Source organism: Sebastes umbrosus, chromosome 2 (assembly GCF_015220745.1).
Source record: "Sebastes umbrosus isolate fSebUmb1 chromosome 2, fSebUmb1.pri, whole genome shotgun sequence".
In the NCBI taxonomy this organism is placed as follows: Eukaryota; Metazoa; Chordata; class Actinopteri; order Perciformes; family Sebastidae; genus Sebastes; species Sebastes umbrosus.
The window spans coordinates 24655987-24671394 of record NC_051270.1 but is presented as its reverse complement, the minus strand read 5'-3'; the positions used below and the strand labels follow the sequence as shown (position 1 = coordinate 24671394).

General features: G+C 37.6%; 2 protein-coding genes across 3 annotated transcripts in view; one reads left to right on the top strand and one right to left on the bottom strand.

Annotated features, from left to right (window-relative positions):
• Positions 1-4101, bottom strand: part of igdcc3 (immunoglobulin superfamily, DCC subclass, member 3) — a 73552-nt gene extending 69451 nt beyond the window's left edge. Inside the window, exon 1 of the mRNA XM_037759404.1 lies at positions 3740-4101. Coding sequence (XP_037615332.1) covers positions 3740-3806 — 67 coding nt within the window. The 5' untranslated portion in view covers positions 3807-4101. The remainder of the gene's footprint in view (positions 1-3739) is intronic.
• Positions 4102-11464: 7363 nt separating this feature from the next.
• Positions 11465-15408, top strand: part of ano5b (anoctamin 5b) — a 30737-nt gene continuing 26793 nt past the window's right edge. For both annotated transcript variants that reach the window (XM_037747353.1, XM_037747343.1), the window contains exon 1: positions 11465-11778. In XM_037747353.1, coding sequence (XP_037603281.1) covers positions 11703-11778 — 76 coding nt within the window. In that variant the 5' untranslated portion in view covers positions 11465-11702. The remainder of the gene's footprint in view (positions 11779-15408) is intronic.

Sequence of the window (15408 nt, the reverse complement as noted above, 5' to 3'; positions counted from 1 at the left end):
TATGGGTGCTCTACAGTTGTAGCATCAGCCGATTTGACCACGGAGATGCGAGTGACGGCTGGCTTGACGGCACATTACCGCGATACGATAACGTTTCCGATCCATGACAGAGTTAGCATGTAGCTTTAGCCATGATGTCTAGCTCTGCTTTTCCTGCAATGTGTGAAACCCAAAGTGTTTCCAGACTTTACTGTATGTGTAGTGTTTACCACTTTGGATTTAAAATGTGAGGGTGCAGGTCGTATCCACGCAGACCCTCTGCAGTTTTCAACTTTCTCGTCTCGGCTCGCTGTGGCCCGCTGAGGTTTGTTTTGCTTTTGACAGATACGGAACGGATATGATGTCACGTTACTCAGACTACAACAATAAAAGCTGTAACTTCCTTCTACCTCCGCATAGACTCAAAAGAAGCAAATATCGTAAAATCATTAAAAAAAATAAAAATATTGCAATACATAGGTGAATCGATCTTTTTCCCCACCCCTAATTGTTATATAGTTTTTATTGCGAAATGACTTGCTTTCTCTCCTTACTCTCTCAGCATCCATCTGTAGCAGCTCACTCTTATTCACCATAACAATAAATACAACATATTTCTAATAACCAGTTCAGTTTGCTATGACATACTGCTGCGGACTACATCATGTTAGGTTTCTTTGAAATATGTACACTCAACATTATTTGTGAATTTAGCCTCCATTAATCTCACTGAACTGTAGATGGAAAGCTGAGGCAGCATTTCCACGTCGAAGAAAATGATGCACGCCACCTATATTCCACATGAGTGGTGGTGAGTATTAAACAGGAATATACTTATTAAGTATTACTTTAAAGGTGTCTCCAAGCATGCACAGCAAAAGTCACATATTTGCATTTAGATCAAGTATATATGCGTGGATGAAACGGCAGAGCCTCTAGTAGAAATGAACTACTAAAAAGAGCATCAACAGAACAGCTCAATTTATTTTTTATAAAGCCTATAGTGGCCGGGCTAAAAAGCAATATTTATTCTGTTTCCAGGGGGAAGATCATGCATACATTCCCTTCTATAGGCTTCTGCTTGATAAATTATTAATCAATTAATCCTATTATTCTCTAGCTACCTTATGATCGTGTCGTTTTAAGTGATTCACTTGTTATAATAACAGCAGATCAGAGACGATCACACAGAAATTAAAGTTATATAGGTTACAGGAGTAAAATGCAACACAAGAATGCTGAGAAATAGTCCATGTGTTGGCATGATAGTAGACGTAGGGCAGCTGTTGCACAATTCACCTCTCAATGTACTGTACAATCTTTTCTCACGGTCATCACCTATTGTATTTTTCTATACATTCTGGTGGCTTTGGATTAAAATGAATTCGTTTATAGATACTTTTAGTGAGCAGGAACGTAAACTAATATGAAGTTAAGTGAAAGTTCTCAGTGTTTTTCTCTTCTATGCTTTGATTTAACATTGATGCCGTGCTTTTTTCTGAAGCTTGAAAGACACAAGCTAACTTAGTCCATTCAAAGCAAATTTTCGTATCATTAGATCTTCTGAATATTTTACTGTATTTTACCTCAGAGTTTGAGCTCTTCATACCATGAGAGATCTAATGCAAATCTTCTTCTTCTTATTGCTTCATATCAACTGTACTTCAAATGTCATAAAAAGTGCCTTTTATCTTAACTGAATCTAATCTCTGAGACTCCAGAGGAGCTTCATTTCTTTAATGCGATGGGTAGATTGTAAGTACATCCATCACAGAGCTGGATTTCTAGTGACGTTTTTGTTCCTCTGACTGAACATGTTATGAACCACTGTGTACTAGCCTTTATGATTCCAGTCGGGGCCATTGTGGGTCCCTGTGTGGTATGCTTTGCAAATACTCAATACTCTCTCCTGCCTTTGAATTAAGGGGCCTCACATAGAGAGAGAAACTGTCTATCATAGTGGACAAAAGGGGCAAAAAAAAGAAAATTTGAAAAGGAGGAGAGGGACAGTCTTGACATTTAATCTGTACAAATATTCTCCCCAGCAGGCAATAACCACAGTCTTTTAATCTATCCTCAGAGCAATAACCACTGTCATTTTACCCGGCCACGGGGTGGTGTGCTGTAAGGACTCACCAGTCAGGAACTCCATCTACTTTAAAAGTCCCCTGATATGAAATGAAACTCTGTCTACTTATGTCACTTTTTAAAGTTAGCTTGAAGAGTAGGAAATCATTTCGATCACTTTTAAGAGGACATTGGCAACAATAAATTGCAATTCAAAAGCCTATAAGCATATAAAAACTACAATATCTTAATATCTGGTTTAATAAAGTAATAAAGCATTTGGTCCTATAATCCCCTCAGTGCTGAATTTGTCATATTGAGACCATGTAATTAACAATAACACTGAAAAGTGGCTTTAATTCTGCAGCCTTATACTATTACATTACATACAGGAACACCTGATTAAAAGGCATGTCATGAGGAGAACTATAGAAAACGAGGTATTTTCTGCACAATTCACTGCAAAAATTTTGCCTTTCTCAATGCACCTACTGGACATATTTCAGTAGATAATGCTTTACATTCTTCTACTCTGTTCCCATCAAAGAAAACATGAAAACAATCCACAAACTCTGCTTGACTACATTGCACGTGGCTATACCGTGTATTATTATGGTGCTCATAAGCCAGAATATATTGTGGCATATGAAGTGACACCAATAGCCTGCAAGAACATTTCAAGTTCTGCAGAATGCACTTACAATTTAACTTTAAATTGAGACCATGTGATTAACAATAACACTGAAAAGTGGCTTTAATTCTGCAGCTTTGCTATTACATTACATACAGGAACACCTGATTAAAAGGCATGTCATGAGGAGAACTATATAGAAAACAAGGTATTTTCTGCACAATTTCACTGCAAAAAAATTCTCAATGCACCTACTGGACATATTTCAGTAGATAATGCTTGACATTCTTCTACTCTGTTCCCATCAAAGAAAATCATGAAAACAAACCACAAACTCTGCTGACTACATTGCACGTGGCTAGGTTTAATAAAGTAATAAAGCATTTGGTCCTATAATCCCCCTCAGTGCTGAATTTGTCATATTGAGACCATGTGATTAACAATAACACTGAAAAGTGGCTTTAATTCTGCAGCCTTACTATTACATTACATACAGGAACACCTGATTAAAAGGCAGTCATGAGGAGGAGAACTACTGTATATAGAAAACGAGGTATTTTCTGCACAATTCACTGGACAAATTTCAGTAGATAATGCTTTACATTCTTCTACTCTGTTCCCATAAAAAAACAAACATAAAAACAATCCACAAACTCTGCATGACTACATTGCACGTGGCTATACCGTGTATTATTATGGTGCTCATAAGCCAGAATATATTGTGCATATGAAGTGACACCAATAGCCTGCAAGAACATTTCAAGTTCTGCAGAATGCACTCACAATTTAACTTTAAATACACACTATTTAACTCAGTAACTCAGTAACCTGCAGGTACAAATTCCACACAGCTCCAGACCAGCTCACATTGGCATTTACAGCCGAAATAAGGGACACCAGAGAGGGGCCAAGTTCAGGGTTACTGGTCATACTGGTCAGCAGCAGCAGCAGCAGCGCACTTCTCACTGCTTGCAGCATGCACCACCACAGCGGTTCTCCTCCACAAAGCTACATCACATCCTGCAGCACTCCGGTATAATAAACATTATTATGCCCACTTACCGATTAAAGCATTTAGGAGTAATCCCAAAAAGCACGGGACAAGGCGGCGGCGCCTTGTGGATGCCATTTAAAACACTTATATATAGAAAATAGTCCAGCACTTGCAGAAGAAGACAACGTGAGGTGAATAGACGCAGGGGGGTAAAAAAAAACACAACACACACACACAGAGAGAGAGATAGATATATCCAGCTTCTTCAGCTACTATAGCGTCACATGTTCCGACCTACAGTGCTACAGTTTGGTGGCTCGCTGGGGTCGAACACGCTTTCGCCATTTTAGCCATCTATCAGGAATCTGTCAGCATCCCGCTCTCTCTCTCTCTCACTCTCACTCTCTCTCTCTTTCTCCTCCTCCTCCTCTTCCTCACTCACTCTGCTGTATCCCAAAGACATGCAGCCTCTCTCTGTCTCTCTCTCTCTCTCTCTCTCTTACACACACTGGCTGAATCTGCTATGGGAACAAAAGAGCCGACTGCTGACTGCAAACCTGCAGAAACTGCATGATTTCTGCATGTCAATAACACAACTAGAGCCTACTAGTTCTAATTACAATACTACTAACAATAGCAATACTCATACTAATAAATCATGATGTGATATGCATTACCATAATAACAGAACTATGATATAATAATAATAGGCTATGGGATAGGATAAACAATCTTTCTTGTCATTGGTTGCACATATATAGACAAAATATTATTATTATGATAAAACAAATCAATGGGCTAAACCGTATTGACCACACTGACTGAACACCTGGCAGGTGTTTGTGTATTTTTATTTTTTTTAAAAAGCAGGTTCAGTTTCATAAGGACAATAAAAACAACATTATGGAATTCAAGTTAAGTGGGTGTGTTTTATTTTTATGGCTCGACACATGTGAAGCTATGATAAATAAACAAGGGGTACCTCGAGCACTCAGTTAAAACAAAGCAGAGGTTGTTTAGCTGGACTCGGTCTCCCCCTAGTGGATCAAAACCTGTACTTTGAATCTACACTAAAAAAAAAACACAATGCTATTTGGCTATTACAGTGGCCAATGTCCAGTCCCATATAAAATAAGATACAACTTTATTAATCCCGAAGGAAATTCTTCTGCCAGAGATTGCTCAAAAATACAACAAAATTACAACAAGTTCAAGTTTATAAAATACAAGTGTATTAAAATAAAAAGTACTATTTCTAGCACCAGTGCCTATTAGAATAACAATTAAGTAAGGAAAGCTTGAAAGAGTAAATAAATATAGAAAAAAAGTGGAAAAGACACAAGATCCTATTTGTTGTAATATAATTTGCTATAAATTATAAAATTGTATATTGTGCTGTATCATTACAAAGTTAATATGATGGGGGCCATTTGTGCCAATAAAACAAGCATATTGTGTCCATTGCTTCCACCCACATTAGCTTTGGGCCAATAGAAACTCTGATACGATTGTGACACACAGCACTAAGTTCAATGTTTTTAAGTTAAGGCACTTACTAAAAGTCAGCTTTAGACTGGTGACTTGTTTAAACGTCTGGATTTATTAGGACTATGCCACTCTTGCTACTGTGCATTTAAAGTATAAGTATATACGTGGTATTGATTCAAATTGAAATGTGTTTCTTTTAGCACTATGAAACAAGTCTGAAGTATTTAGGTTGAAACGTTTTAGAAACCCAGAGTTCCAATAGCATAAGGGTACAAATGATAGTAAGCATGCTTAATCAGCATTACCATTATGAGGGGGTCCTTGGAAAATGTTCTCCCCTATAAGGGATCCCTGGCCTCAAAAGGTTTGACAACCCTGTTCTAGTGCACCTGTGTGGTATCAAATGGACAACTGGTGCTTGACTGACAACACACCTTGACACTCCCACTTACTAAATAACTATGCATATATAATAATAACAAATTATACTAGCAATCCGAGTTGCGGAGTCCAATAATGTCTTCAAATGTCTTGTTTTGTCTAACCAACAGTCAAAACCTAAATATGTTTTTAAACTGGAGAACAATAACAACAGCAATATGGGATTATACGTAGTCGTGCCTTAATTCAAAGACAATGGTTGAGTGCAACGTGTTATGATAAATAAACAAGGTAAACTTCTAACATCCAAATTAAAACAAAGCGTGCTTGTTTAGCTTTACTTGAGCTCTCCCTAGTGGACCAAACATGTATATTGAATCTAAACTAAAAAACACAACTATTTGGCTATTGCAGTGGCCAATGTCCAGTTCCATATATGAGGTAATGTATGGTAAATTAATCTAACATCCTAGTGAATGGGGTCCTATTTTCTAGTACACCTGTGTGGTATCAAATGGACAACTAGTGTTTGACTGACAACACACCTTGACACTCCCACTTACTAAATATTAACACTTAACCTTTTCCTTCTCTATAATCTGGCTAAATTATAGGATATTGCAATTAGGGCTGCTACTTTCCATGATCGACTAATCTGCTCATTATTTTTGATTAATTGATTCACCATTTTAGTCTATAAAACATCAGAAAACTCTGAACAAATGGAAATTTAAAAGGTGATATCTCAAATGTCATGTTTTGTCTGATCAACAGTCCAACCCTTAAATATTTCGTAACTGTTTTAAACTAGAGAACAATAACAGCAACACAGTATGGGATTATGGTGCTTAAAGCCAATGGCTGCGTGTAACTTGTTATGATAAATAAACAAGGTAAACATCTAACACTCAAATTAAAACAAAGCTGTGCTTGTTTAGCTTTACTCAAGCTCCCCCAAGTGGACCAAACATGTACTTCAAGTCTAAAAAAACCCAAAAGAAACTCTCAGTATCCATCACTATTTTACATTATCCAGTCTAATATCTAGGATAATCTAGATGGACAAGTGTTTATCTATCGGTACCTTAATAATAATGATAATAATGCACACAATGCACTTTCATAGACTGAGCTACTGGAGTTACCCTGCACTATATTATTTTTTAACAGTCTCTTCTGCACTATATTCACTTTTTTTAATATTCCTGTTTCACAGGTGTTACCCTGCACTATATTCAGTTTTAACAGTTTTCTTCATCTCCTTGTATTTTTATATCTGGTATACTTTTTTACTTTGTACTTTGCACTACTAACTTTTTTACTGCCTTTTTACTAACATGTTTCGCACTATGGAACTGTGATGCTGGAAACTTGAATTTCCCTCGGGATCAATAAAATTACTATCTATCTATCTATCTTATCATAATTTCTTAAACTCTCCGCCCTATTGCACCTGAATGACATCATGCAACCTATCACAAATAGAAAACTACTGTTACATTGACAAAAACACATCTTACAACTGACAGGTGGACCAAAATAAACACTGTTAAATCAATAATCTTGAAATAATGAGCACCAAAGGACAAGGAAGAATCGCATCTACTTATATTGATAAAGGTAACTAAGTTAAAAAAAGAGAAAAGAGAAAAGTTATGGGGCTTTGTGGAGATCATACCAACTTGCAAGATTACAGACTGTAAAATTGTTTGTTTTTTTTAGCTTTTTTAAGTTTATAATGTATTACATGTGCAGACACATTAATACAGTATTAATTGATCAAGTTTCCATTCTAAAGTGCTCATTGAACCAGAGGTTATTTACCATTTTCCCGTGAAAGTACAGTCTCGTCTCTGGACTCACCAAAACTGGAAGAAATCTATGAGGTTCCCTTAGCAACATTACATCCATGGTTACAGTATCCATGGCTACAGTATGGACGTTAGCTAGCTTAAACGCTAACGGTTTGCATCATAACTTAGTACGCGCTCAACATGGTTACCGTTAGTAACAGGTGAGTCATTTTGTTTATATGGCCAAAATTACAACATTAATTGAAAACAGAGAGGTTTACAATATGTACAACACAGTCATTGTATATTTACAAACTAGCTAACAAGCTAGCATTGTAAGAAGTGGTCCGGGTACATGGCTAAACGTGTTAGCTTGTACAGCTAGCAGGACGCCGGTTACTTTTAGAAGTATGCCTATAATAAACAGATATTAAACATAAAACACATTCACTTTACAGCGTTGCCACCTTCATCTTAGGCAAACAAATAAAACAAAATCAAATCTGTCTGGAGCCGCAACAATCTGAGATTTCCAGAATAAAGTCGTAACTTTACGAGAAAAAAGTCGTAATATTACGAGAATAAAGTCATAACTTTACAAGAAAAAAGTCATAATATTACGAGAATAAAGTCATAACTTTACGAGAAAACAACTCGAATAAAGTCATAACTTTACAAGAAAAAAGTCATAATATTACGAGAATAAAGTCATAACTTCACGAGAAAAAAAGTGGTAATATTACGGGAATAAAGTCATAACTTTACGAGAAAAAAAACTCTTAATATTACGAGAATAAAGTCATAACCTTACGAGAAAAAAAGAAAATAACACGTAAAATTACTACTTTATAATATTAGGACTTTATTCTCATAATATTACAACCTTTTTTCTCTTAAACCTATGACTTTATTACCGAAATCTCAGATTTATTTTTTTTCCTGAATGTGGCCCTAATACTTTGTCGTACCGTCGTACCATAGACCTACAAAGCTGCAGTAGGCAGAATGTTTTTGGCCTCATTGGGTAAAAATTCCATAATTTAACCTTTCAGCATATTGTAATTCAAAGGTTCTAAGAGAAAACTAGACTTCTGCACCTCATCATGGCTCTGTTTTCAGGCTTTAAAAAATCTAGAGAGAGCGTTCCTATTGGCTGTTCATTCAACAGAGGCATCACAAACTTTCTCATTTTACAGCTAAACAGTCCACTACAAAAAGTTTCTGAAAACATTTGAGGCGAGAGTTCGCAAGTGATTGACAGCTGCTCAGAGATGGCAGGCTCCAGTTCGGCTCTGATTGGTTGTTTCCTCCGGTCTGTGAAATCTTGCAGATGCCATTAGGAGCACCGAGGAACATGATTTTTTTCAGATTACCTATCTCATGCATCATCCTGTCAAGATATAGTGACCGTTTTCTAAAAATAACTTCTTTTAATTCTATTTGCTCCAATTCTACCCACTGCAGCTTTAAGGTTTAGAAAGGTCTTTTACTTGTAGCCGAATGTCGTATTTTTACATAGCTGTACTATACTTAAGGTCAGGTAGCTAAGGATCTAAGTACTTCTTCCACCCTGACTGTGAGGCTAGGGGGATTTTACGTGTTTACATTTTTGCGGGTTTATTATTCAGGGAGTCTGGGATTTATTGCAGGGCCTCCATTGAGTTATAAAGAGAGCTCCAGTATCAACTGAAAAAAACAGCAGCTTAGTTGAAGACAGTGCACACCAATTAAGGCCATCGTTGGTATTTGTTTAATCTGCTGAGTGGGGCATTGCAAACCAGGAAGGCCAGCCATCCCATTAACCTCTGGTAATTGGCACAGTGTGGTTTGTGAGTTGATGAGCCGCAAATCCAAAGCTGTACTGAGAGAAAGATTACGCTGATGGTGATAATGGTGATTTTTAAAAGGAAAAAATATAATCTGAAGTGTTCATTTTATTTATTTCATTTAACCAGATAAAAAACAGTCGAGATGAAAATCTCTTTTTCAATGGCTAACTGGACAAGAAGGTAGCAAGTTACACATCAGGTACACATCATATATTAAAATGTCCACGCATCAACAGAAGAGACATGATAACATTGTTATGTAACAAGAACAATTAATGTTTTATTTTTTTACTTGTTGTTATTTACCAGTTTTACCTGTGGTAATTTGTTTTTACTAACTGTTTTACTAACTGAGCCATGTCCAGCTGGAGGAGGATAAACACCAGCCAGAGCGATTTCTCACAACCTGGCAACCCAAATATTGTTATTACAGTTTTTCTTAACAGCTTTGGCTCATTTTTTCCAGTCTTAACATTCTCTAAACTGTAAGTGCAATTGTAACAACTGTTTGATGGGGCATCACAACTCTATTGCATGTCTGCAAAAGGTAGTACCTCACTCAAAATATTTAATTTATGATTCAAAACCTTGTTATTGCATCACTAAATTGGCCAATGGCACCAAAATGTTGTTTTGTCATTGTGTGAGTTGTACTGGTCAAAATGTTTAGATGTTTTTTCACCATGAAAGTCAACCCTGGAAATGTTTCTTATATACAAATCTCTATTTTGTTCTACTTGTTTTTTGTTGTTTTGCTTTCTGTTGTATACCAGAATATCAGTTTTATCCAGCTGAATGCTGTTGTGCACTGAGCTTTTTAGATTCCCATTTCAACAGCAGGAAAAAGTTTACTGGGAAAAGTCAATATTGTAAGCTAGAATACTGTAGGCTAAACTCAAAAACAGGATTTGCACATTTTGTGTTTACAGTAGGGGAGACAGGGGAGTATTGCAACACTGGGTTAGTTGTAAAACACTGTCAGTTTAACCAATCAGAAAAGAACTGTGGTGATGTCATCACTACCCTACACTCCCATTTCCCTTTTGAGCTCACAGGAGAAGCGGCACGTCTCTGTGAACAACATTATGGATTTTATGACCAAAAAACCTGATTTTCAGGTAAGAAAGTAAAAAAAAAAAATAACAAGATCATTTTTTTGCCGAGTGTTTATTGTATTGTAGATACTATGGTATGGCTTACATAACCAAAAGTAGCAGTTTCTCTTATTTAATTTGATGCATTGCATTCCTGCTAACTTCAAACCCACATGCTAAAACAGTTAGCTATGTAATGGCTGCTAAGGGTGGGGATAGTTGTAACAGATCTTTAAAAAGTCAGTTCAGGGCCCACAAAGCTGCAACCCAGTGGCCGCCATCTACATTTGCCACAACTGTGTAAGTGATTGAACCCTATGTGACACATATACATTCAGGAATAAAGTCCACACACACACACACACACACCTACAGATTGGAGCAAATATGATAAAACGGTCACTATATCCTGACGGTAGTGCATGAGACAGGTAATCTGAAAAAAATCATGTGCCTCAACCAATCAGAGCAAAGCTGGAGCCTTGCTGTCTCTGAGCAGCTGTCAATCACTCGTGAACTCCGATCAAACGGTCAAACTAGTGCAGTGCTGATCAATTATGAATCAATATTCTGTTAATGTAATGCCTTTTTCTAGCTTTTTCAGTCTTTTTCAGAAACTTTTTGTAGTGTACTGTTTTGCTGTAAAATGAGAACGTTTGTGATGCCTCCGTTGAATGAACAGCCAATAGGAACGCTCTCTCTCTCTGAAATGACCTGTGATTGGTCAAAGTCTCCGGTCAAAGGCTAGATCTTTTAAAGCCTAAAAATAGAGCCATGAGGAGGTGCAGAAGTCTAGTTTTCTCTTAAAACACTTGAATTACAATATGCTGAAAGGTTAACTCGCAAACTTATGAATCAATATTCTGTTACTGTAAAGCCTATTTCTCTTCTCAAAATGTTTTCAGAAACATCTTGTAGTGTACTGTTTATTAATATTGCAATATTGGAAATGGCCACAAGATGTCCTCATCTAATTGAAGACTTTAATCAGCTCCTCGTGTTTGAGTTTTCCTTTTTTTATTAAAAGATCACAAAGGCAACCTGCTGCTATTTTACTACATCAACATCACTCACAAACCTTTCTCTCTATACATGCTAAATAGGTTTAAATACTCTCTCTCACACACATCATCAAAACACACACACACCATTTTGCCGACGAAAAAAAAAAAAGAGCCCATGCCACTCCCCTTTATGTGTGCCTGCCTATTGGGTCTTCTTGTCGGGTAGCTTCAGGGAGCCCAGGAGGGTACAGTTACAGAGAGGATCTTTCATAATGTAAATAGGATCCATTTCCCATCCATTGATCTGAATTGGACTCATTGATTTCAGTGTGTGACCATCCGATGCTTGCATGGTGGAGTCTTCATCATCCTCTCACTCTGCCTCTCGCCACTCTGCTGCTGCATGAGGAGCTGAAGCCTCTCTAGAATAAAAACCACCGCTATGAGACGAATAACGGGAAAGGCGAAGGAGGAAACTTTGATCGAGCTGCAGAGCGTCACGGATTCACAGACTGGAGGTAATTAAAGAAAGACGCACATCTGGGGGTCAAATGGAGGTTTCTATCTGGTGTCAGATGTTTAATATTTTGTCATAAAGGCTGTCTTACTTCTACTGCTTGTGCTGTAGTAGCTGTACATGGCTATAAGAAGCACATTACAGTATACAGTACATGATGTAGAAGTGATAATCCCTGGGTGGGATAATCCTCATCCCAAAGAATTGATAATCTAATTAAAATAATCATTTTGAAGAATATTGGCTATCCTCAACCAGTTTAAAATATTACATTGTAGCCAAATTGTGTTTCTTGGTTTGTGTGTGTTTTGCCCACAGTTTAATTAAATGACCTTTTTAAGGGATGTTGATTACTTCTTTTTTTTTTTTTTTTTTAAGTTTTGTATTTGGTGACACTTTGAGGCTGTGCTTAACCCTCAGAGGCCCACAATGGACCTGTTTTTGTCTTTTTTTAGGGGAGTACAGGGGGTCTTTAGAGAGATAGCAGGTCAACAGTAGATGTCACATAGAAGTGGTTTACATCCTCTGAAAGATGGGAACCTTGAGATTAATTTGAGATGCAGCTCAGCACTGTGTGTCATGTTGTTCTAGTTATAAATAAGTCAGAAATAAACATTAATTAATTAATTATTTTAAATAAATTGTGAATGTGTATAAGGGTTTAGAACATTAATAGAAGTATATGATGGCCATTCCCATGCTCTATTATGTCTCATAAATTGTTACAGCAATTTTTCCTCGACAAAATTTAGCCCAACTTTGGAGTGTTATTTAACCTCCTTGGTCTGAAAGACAGCAAAGTCGGTTGGAGTCAGAGGGTTAATTCCACCATGCATGAACAGAAAGAGGGGGAGGATTTGGATTAATTAGAGTCATCTCAGTCGGGAGGTCACGGCTGTCAAATCCCCAGTGAATGCTGCATAGCGGAAGGATAAATCCACCATTTAAAAGAAAAAACTCTCTCTGCACACAGATGAGTTTATTCTAGTGTGAGATGTGTGAGACATTTTACACAGCAAGTTAGCAGCGATCCCATGACAAGCCAGGAGGCAAACAGATGAAAACAGACATGCTGGGTGTTTGTTTGTGTGGTATTTAATCTTTTGCTTTGCATTGAATGTCGCTTAAGCCTGGCAGGTCTTTCTCAAAGGCAGATTTGGGTTAATTAAAGTCATACCTATCAGACGTCATCACTGTAAAGTCTCAGTAGATACTGTAGCAGAATATCCCAGCACATTTCCATGTTTTTTTCATCGTTTTAAGTTGACAAAAGGGCAACATCAGAAGTGAAGCATGTGAGTAAACACCTTTCTGCTGTCTGTCAAGCTTAGTATATGTGTCCATATCTAATTGGATTGCCTCCTCTGAGATAGTCAGGCTTCTCTGACTCTTCACCAAACAGCAAGCCACTTTCAGTTCGTGGTCTCAGACAGCATGGTCGCCAGAGTCCATCAATGGGAAGGTTTACCCCTCCTATATTTGCTTTCAGCCATTAGTATAATGGGATTAGTGATCATTTGTTGTACAGCAATCTCAATGAGGACAGAAAATGAGTTAAAATTAATAGTTTCTACTTCCATGGAGCTCCCTGTGTCACAGTAGTGGAGGGCTGTGGTCTATTAAGTGCTGCATTATGTCTCCCAGTGTAACAGTTTGTGAAGATGACGTTGTTGTGGTGGCTTTCTTAAGCAACAAATCTGCCAAACTGAGGACAGTTTGCACTTACAAAGACAATTCAGCGTCATAGCCAGAACAGAGATACAAGTGGTTGTGTTGAAATGTCACACATCTACAGATAAATGGAAAGGTACAGTAATTGAGGCCACTAATGGCCTCTTTTGGTTAAAGACTGACATAATGTGAGGCTCACTTAAAAGTTCTAATTAACAATGCATGAATACAAAAACTTGTTTTTTCCTCAGATTGGTCTGATGTGCAGTAAAGTAATGGCTTTGATAAATTGTACTTAACACACTGATTTGATGTCCTGAATCCCTGTTGACATCATCCATGTCTCTTATCTCAGGGACTAAAATTCCTAGTTTGAACCTCTTGTATCCTTTCATTGACATTTGAAACTATAATAATACCAATCATAATATTCAAATGTGCAGCAGTAAACTTTTTTTTACCATATACAGAACTACAGCAGCTGAAGCTCTGATGTCTGTAGAAGTCCAGTGATTGTGCCATGTCAGACAGGCCAGGAGACATTATGGTTTCCAGCAGAATTGGGAATCAATAACATGAAAAGCAAAGCACGCATGGCCGATACTCTTGAGATATATGCATGGCGTGTATTGACTGACCATATCCTCTGACCCTTGCTTGTCCCCTGCGTTGGAAAAGTCTTGTGCTCTTGTGATAAGTGAGCAGTGCTGCTTTTTACTGAAGATGGCTGAGAATGAGAGACTTAAGTCTGCATTTCGTCCTGAAATGAAGAATCACTGGTCTTAATGGATGATCAACTATAGAATAAGTCCAAATGCCCATTTAAGCATCATTATGATTTAATGTCTTAGAACTTTATAAACAATTGATACATTGAGATGTAGTTCCAGCACTGTTATGAATGTGATCTGGAGATATTGATTATCTGCTATAAGGAAATAATTTAATTAATGTGCGGTATTTACATGTTTGTAATATCAGCTTTAAGAGGTACTGATTACTGTCAGAAAGTCACAAAAACAACCACTTGAACCTATCCTTCTGATTGATTTAGAAATGCAATTCAGTGTATGAGTTATTTTTAAAAGGTCCTTTGATATTTTGAAGGGACACTGTAGGATTTTAGTGATATCTAGTGGTGTGGTTGCAGATTGCAACCAACTGAGTACCCCTCCGCTCACTCCTCCCTTTCCAAGACTGCAGTAACGTGAGCCGCCGAGTGTAATACCATGGTTACGGCGTTCGCCTCGCTCAGAGGACATCCGTACCATAACAACACTACTTTAGGAGCAACGGAAGTCAGACGGTGGTTGGCGGTATCACGGTTTTGCACTCGGGGGGCTCACGTTACAGTTTCACAAGCGTGTTGGATAACTACGGTGGCCTTCAGGTAATGTAAAAACGTGAAAGTCTCTCTCTAGAGCCAGTGTTTGGTTTGTCCGTTCTTGGCTACTGTAGACACATGGTGGAGCAACATGGTGGACTCAGTGAAGAGGACCCGCTCCCTATGTAGATATGAAGGGCTCATTCTAAGCTAACTAAAACACAATTCTTAGTTTCAGGTGATTATATACCAATGAAAACATAGGTAAGGGATAATGTGCAGCGAGCTGGTCATTGTTGTGAAATAAACCCCAACCCCGACACAAAGCCTTGATGTTGTTCATTTCACAACAATGACCAGCTCGCTGTACATTATCCCGCTTATTACATGGCTACTTACTTAAGAAATCAATGATTTGACACAAAAAAGGTCCACCAGAGTCCAATATCAGAACTGCGTCCATAGCAATGGTCTGTTATATATAGCAACGGCCTGTGATTGACCAATCAGAATTGAGTATTCAACAAAGCCGTTTAATAAATTATAAAAACAAACAACCTGTAGCTCACTTGTATTGTAACCCTACACATTAACAGCTGGATGAAATTAGTAGCATCACTGACAGATCATTAGGGG